The 6,325-nt window shown below is 46.3% G+C and overlaps 1 protein-coding gene across 1 annotated transcript in view; it reads left to right on the forward strand.

The window, feature by feature from the left end:
• LOC104546043 (lipid phosphate phosphohydrolase 3-like) overlaps nucleotides 1-5,765 on the forward strand; it is a gene marked incomplete at both ends in the record, with an annotated part of 6,077 nt that extends 312 nt beyond the window's left edge. The window contains 2 exons of the mRNA XM_010191332.1: nucleotides 4,688-4,971; nucleotides 5,708-5,765. Of these exons, the coding sequence (XP_010189634.1) occupies nucleotides 4,688-4,971; nucleotides 5,708-5,765 (342 nt within the window). The remainder of the gene's footprint in view (nucleotides 1-4,687; nucleotides 4,972-5,707) is intronic.
• Between the last annotated feature and the right edge of the window lie 560 nt (nucleotides 5,766-6,325).

Below are 6,325 nucleotides of genomic sequence, written 5' to 3' on the forward strand. Positions count from 1 at the left end.
GTCACCTCTTTAGATGATGGCAGCAACGTCCCGTTGGCGTTGAGAGTTTAGTGCAGTCTTGCCGGTGTGTCCATTCTATCTACCAAGGTGCACATCTCCTCTGTGATTATCTGACTTCTGCTTGAGCAGTAAACATTTGCAAATGAAATCTTGTGATGGGAGGAATGAAATTACTCTTGAAGCCTGTAAACAGGCCCAAAGCTGTTTGGGCAAGTCCGTGAGCTCCACAAGAGCTTTTTCACCCTCTGGTAGGAGTTCAGAGTAGAAGAAAAAAAAGACTTGAGTGTCAATAAGGACTTGGCATGGTTTGTCCCTATTCAAATAACTCTTGGTATTTGCCTATTTTATAAGGTGTTAAAAAAAAAAAAAGGTACATCTTTTCAGCTAACCAGTGCCTGGAAAAGTTTCACAGGTTAGTATTAGATTTTTAAGAGATTGTATATTACAACCATATTAAAAAGACAATTAAAAACTTCACGGGGAGTGTATTCCCAGAGTCCTCCCTGTAAAAAGTAGCTAATGCAGCACCTTCCTCACACTTCCTTGTTTCTTTTTTCCTGCCAGGTTTCCTAGAGCTGTGCTAAGAAATGTTTGTATGGTGAGAACTTTCTATGTCAGCCAAAAAAGCTGAATTTGGCCCATGGTGGAGCTGAGCCTCTTTATGCCAGCACATATCTGGTGCTGGGGCAAGAGGCAAGAGCTTCTCTTGGATTTTGGTTAAACGCTTCCAGCTGAAGGTGAAATTCCCCTATGAAAAGTACCTACATTTTCCTCCTCACCAGCTGCCAGCACAGCTCAGGTGCTTTCCCAAAGGTGTTGCCTTCCTCTTTGTCCTTCAGTTGGAGAGGGATGGCGATGGAAAGATCAGGAGCACTTGTTCCTCTCCAAGCTTTCATTTTTCCTTGTAGGAGCAATGTCACGGGCAATAGGTATTTTAGCATGGCACGGTGCCTGCTTTGGTAATAGCCCATCCTCAGCCTTGCTGCTTTGTGCCGTGAATATCTCCATCTTTTCCTGGCCACATACACTCACTTCCCAAAGTAGGTCCCCAGAACTGCCTTGTTCCTATGCCCCCTCCCTCCTCAAAACAAACCCAAAAGGTGCCAGACCTCCAATCCTATAAACACAGCAGAATTTTACCCTGCAGGTGAATTACCCCCGAGTGTGGAAAAGCCATAAAAAACAAAATGAAAAAGCCTCTCATTTTCGCATTACTGCCGGAGCTATCGGCACACCGGCTCCACACGGAGTGTGCTTCAGATCAGTAATGAGGCAGTGGCAAATACAGGAGTTGGAACAGAAACTGGAAACATAATCAGCTGCCGATGTGATCCATCAGCTCTCTACCGCGAAATAGCTGCTCAATTAAAAGAGAGAGAAAATCCCCAAAGAATTAGATGTTTCTGCCTTGGTTTCGCTGTGCCCACAACAAATGTAACTTAATAAGGGAAATTCAAAAGCTCAGTTATTTGCTGCTGAGTGACACAAATGGCTAACGAGGAATTGAAGCAACAGATTTCTTTGCTATGGCAGCATGCATGGAAAATTCAAGTCAGCCTGACCTCTTTTTTCAGATGTAACCCAGATACCAGCATTACTGTAGCATAATAGGAATTCCTTCCAAATCCACAAGGCACTGACTCCGCTCCTTTCGCTCACAGCGTTCGCCTTTGGAAGGCAGGACAGCACTTATGAAGACTTCCAGGGAGATGTCGTTTCGGGTGGTGCGGCCAAAATTTCACACCCTCACATTGCGTGGTGTCGTGGGCAGTCGAGCCCTGGGTAAAAGGGTCCAGGTCATGTTTTAAATGGCTTGAGGATACCCAGAGTGCTTGTTAAGTAAACAGCAGAGGCAAAGACCTTTGCTTCGATCAGGATGGGACAGGATCTGCACTTGGTTTTAATATCTATATATTTACTGACTTTAGGCAAATTTCCATGCAGATGACCCTGGAAAGGCTCGTGGGCTCTCTCATATCCTGGCTGCTTTTCCTGGTAGAAGATGGTTTATTTGGTCATCTTAGGCACAGAAGCGTGTTGATGGTCCCCAGGACGGCCAGGGGAAAGGGACATTTTCTTCCTCCTGAGCATCATTACGGGTACCACTGCTGTGGTGCTCTGTGTCCCCACTCCTGCCAGGTCTTGAGTGCCAGTGAAAAATACCTAAGGAAATTAATTTCTTAGATGATCTGAGTTACATGGCCGGATTAGCTGGTTTTACAGTTGAAAGTGGTACACTTCAATGCGATTAGACACAGAGAATGTTACACCAGAGACACGAGTGATTTGAAAAGCTCTAGAAGTTATTACAGGCTAATTGGATTGCTGGTGATACTTTATGATAATGATAAAACGAGCATGTGAACCAAAATATGCAAAAGACAGAAAAATTTGATCCTGGCTTCTCTCTGGTGACCACCTTTCCTAAATGTGTGTGAGAGTCCCCTGGGAGCTGTGCCCATCACATAGGCACAGTGTATGTCCCACGCAGGTGGCTTGCCAGAAGCACAAGGCACAAAAAGAGCTTCATATCTTTAAGACTTGCCTTCTTTTTTTTTTCAGGATGTCCTTTCAGTTCATGCACATCTGTGCTGCATTAGGTTTTCACCGTCCTGCTTTATCTGGGACGGCAGTGCCAAAAACCCAACTTTATCCAATTTTTAGCTTCTCATTAAGGTTGAGCCATGGCTTTAACTGAGCGGGGAGGGTTCATGGCTGCCCAGCAGCGTGTTAGTGAGAGAATGAAGGCTCCAATTTACAATCTGCTACATGTGTGCAATTACCCAGGCCACCAATGGTGAGAGAAAAATATTAATCCCCAGACTTTTGTTGGTCCCTGTTTAAAATGGTCACATGCCTTTCGCAGGCCAAGAGCCTCAAGTTGGCGTGGATCTGTTTGTGAGTTTGGAGTGATGGTACATCAACCAGTATCAGATGTCATCCTTACTTTGTCTCATCTCCCCTCTGCAAAAGCCGTGAGTTTAGAGCCTTGTGACTCCCGTTCTGGCGAATTTAGGTTTTTGGGAGACTGCAGGTGATGGCTGTGCCCTCGTACTGGAGCATGTGTCAGTTCAGGACACCCTGTCGTTGCCTCCTGCCAGAGGAGCAGGAGATGCTTCAACCTCCCTCTGTGGTTCTCCTGCCAGGAGGTCTCCTGGCTGCCAGCTTGCGCTGGAAGGTGAACCAGAATGGAGATAAACCATGGTCTTTGCAGTGTGAGAGGATTAAAAGGGTGCTGGAGCTGGGTAGCTGCATCTCTCCAGAAAACTCTTTTCCACTACCGAATTCTCAAGAGTAAATCCCAGCAGTGACGTGTGAACCCCAGTTGGTGGTACAGCCACTCAAAGGATTTCTGTGCACGGTAGCAGAGTGCTTGGCCTTTTTTCTTAATTATTACTATTATTATTATAGCTGTATCTCTCTTTGATAAAGCCTGCTTATCTGCAATTTCAGCTGCCTTAGGTCAACCTTTGTTTTTTTCAAGCCACGGTGCGAGCGAGTTCAAACAATGATAGAGCTTCATCTCCTCTCAGCCTAATTGCCATGCTTTTCCAGTTTATTAGTTTCCAAAGGTTGTGCCAAGCTTTTAAAAAAAAAAAAAAGGTAGGCAGGGGAGCCTTGTCTCCTGCATGCCGCTGGCAGGCTGCCACGCCAGGAGGAATATTGCTGGCTGCTCCAGAAAGGGATTAACGTGAAGGCATTTTTCCTGACAGTTAATTTTACATATCGCGGCCCTTGTGACTGGAGAGGAGCAGGGACAACGGGTGGATGAAAAAGGGAAAAAAAAAAACCAACCAACCCATCTCAATTTATTACTCAGGTATAAAAACATTTAAAGTAATGAATAAAATCCTAAAGCTGTAAATCTGGAGCTCAAAAGCTAGGTGTGTAACATGATGGAGAACAATTTAAGCCTTTGCCCCTTTAGACATTTGGACTTCATTTCACAGCCTGATTTTCATTAACCCCCTTTTTAGGAGTTGGGATTACAAGAAGCCGGGTCCTCTGCTGCCTGATCTATGGCAATACTGTCAAATGCCAGCAGCCCTCTCACAAGGAACACAGAATTGGCTGCCACGCAATGGTAAAACCCCTAGAAATGCCCAGAAATAGCTGGTGTTTATGGAGGCTTTGAGTGGCTTGAATTGGGTTTGGTAGTGGCAAATTTTGGGCCAGAATCTGAAAAGTTTGGGGCTTTCTGAGCCTTCCCCTGTTACGTTGATGCTTTTTAGAGAGGAAGATAAGCAGGTTGTTCATTTGTTTTCCTCCGAAATCAGTTTGATAAGCGAGTAGTGGATGTGGCCTCTCTTTCCTAAACACACACTGATTATCTCGTTTATGTGAATTTTGTTTTCCACTGTGCTGGTGTAGATCTGGGGCACGATTTCACTTCTGTAAGATATGCCAATGAGCTAAACCAGAATCTGGGTTTTTTTTTCTTTCTTCTTGCTTATGGATTTATTTTTTTTTTCCATTAAAAAACATTTTGAGCCCTGCAATCTCTTCTTGAAAGGGAAGAGGAGGATGGAGAGATCCATCCCCGCTGTGGCAGCAGGTTCCTGGCTCAAGGTGCTGAAGAGCTGTTTAGGCTCTTCGTTTGCCATGCATCACTGGTCTTGCACAGCGTCTTTCCTGCTTTTTCCTTTTCTGCATCTTTCCTGACCTCTCTGTTGCATTTCCCCCACAGATTATTACGGGAGAGCTCTACCGCATCCACTATCTGAAGGAGAAGTCGCACTCCTTTATCCAGAACCCTTATGTGGCGGCGCTCTACAAGCAGGTGGGCTGCTTCGTTTTCGGCTGCGCCATCAGCCAGTCCTTCACAGACATTGCCAAAGTGTCCGTCGGGCGCTTGCGGCCGCATTTCCTGGAAGTTTGCAATTTGGATTTCTCCACCATCAACTGCTCGAAGGGAATTTACATCCAAAACTACACCTGCAGGGGAAGTGACAGCAAAGTGCAGGAAGCCAGGTGAGAGCCCGTTGGCATCAAGGCAATGGATTGCTGCCATCAAAATGGTATCTCAGGGTTTATCTGCCAGTAGTAGATGATTCAAACGCTTCTTTTTCTGCGAAGGCTGTGAGTCTGGCTGCCAGTGATGGGCAGTTTCCCTTGGGAAAGGCGGGATTTGGCTGAATACTTTTCTTTCCCTTTCTCTTTACTCCTACACTATTGTTTTCCGGAGTGCTTGCTCAATGTGGGAATTCACACTAAGAGCTGAGCTCATGGTGAACAGCTCAAGCTGTCCTGAGGGGTCCAGGGAATCTTTGCATAGGCGGGGCTGCCAGCACCTCCCCTTTCAGCTCTCTATCAAATCTATCCGATGCTCAGTTTTGGTACTTCCAGGGGCGTGCTTCACATGCCACAATTAAGTGACCGGAGAAGTTGCTCACTTCTTATTTCTTTACGGTTTCCTGGTTATTTGAGGCGAGACGATGAGTTGCAGGGCTGTCCTGGAAATAACTGCTGTCCCATGAGTAGACCAGGAAGGGACGAACAATGCGAGCATCCTGTCCATCTGTTTGCTTTCTGCCTCCTAAACCAACCGGCTGGATTACATGGCTTTTATAACCCAAAAGGCCGTGGGTTGTGGGTCCCTTTGCTTTGCCACCCTCTCAGTAGCAGCAGGCAAGTCACCATATTAGATGTGAAATTATAATACTGAAGATTATAGTGCCTGGTTCTTAGCATCTGCTTTGTTTTGCAGGAAATCCTTCTTCTCTGGGCACGCATCCTTTTCCCTCTACACCATGCTGTATTTGGTGGTAAGTAACCTCCGCCTTGCTTGAAACTGAGCTGATTTATCCCCTGTCCCCCTTCCCTGAACTGCTCGCCTGTGTTCAGTAACAATAATGGCCCAAAGAGAATTTGAGATAAAGGATCAGTTGGAAAAAAAGAACCTGGACTTGCTGGTGGTGGAAAGATCCACTTTCGTCTCCTGCAGTGTTATTTGGGATGGAGACTCTTTGGGTGATAGCTGTGCAGCTTTGGGGTGTAGCCACGGCTGCAAATAAATCCAAATCCTACTAAACGTGTGAATGCCTGGTGCAATTCTGTTCACCCCACGTTGTGGTTCCTACTGAGGGGAGAGTTTGGGGCGAGCCAAAACGCTGCATTGATGGAGTGGGATGATGTGCTTTGTCAGGGGTCAAATACTGTTTCCCAAATGTGCCAGCAGAGCAGGTGAAGCAGCTTCTGCCTGCCCGGATCCGGAGTGGAGGGCTGGGATTTGTTTTTCTTTGTCAGTGAGAAATGGCTCTACCCTTCCTGAGCCAGGGCTGAGGCTGGGGCCAGAGTGGCTGCCAAGGTGCTTCCTGCCGGGGCT

Source organism: Mesitornis unicolor, unplaced genomic scaffold (genome assembly GCF_000695765.1).
Source record: "Mesitornis unicolor isolate BGI_N332 unplaced genomic scaffold, ASM69576v1 scaffold9449, whole genome shotgun sequence".
NCBI classification, from domain to species: Eukaryota; Metazoa; Chordata; class Aves; order Mesitornithiformes; family Mesitornithidae; genus Mesitornis; species Mesitornis unicolor.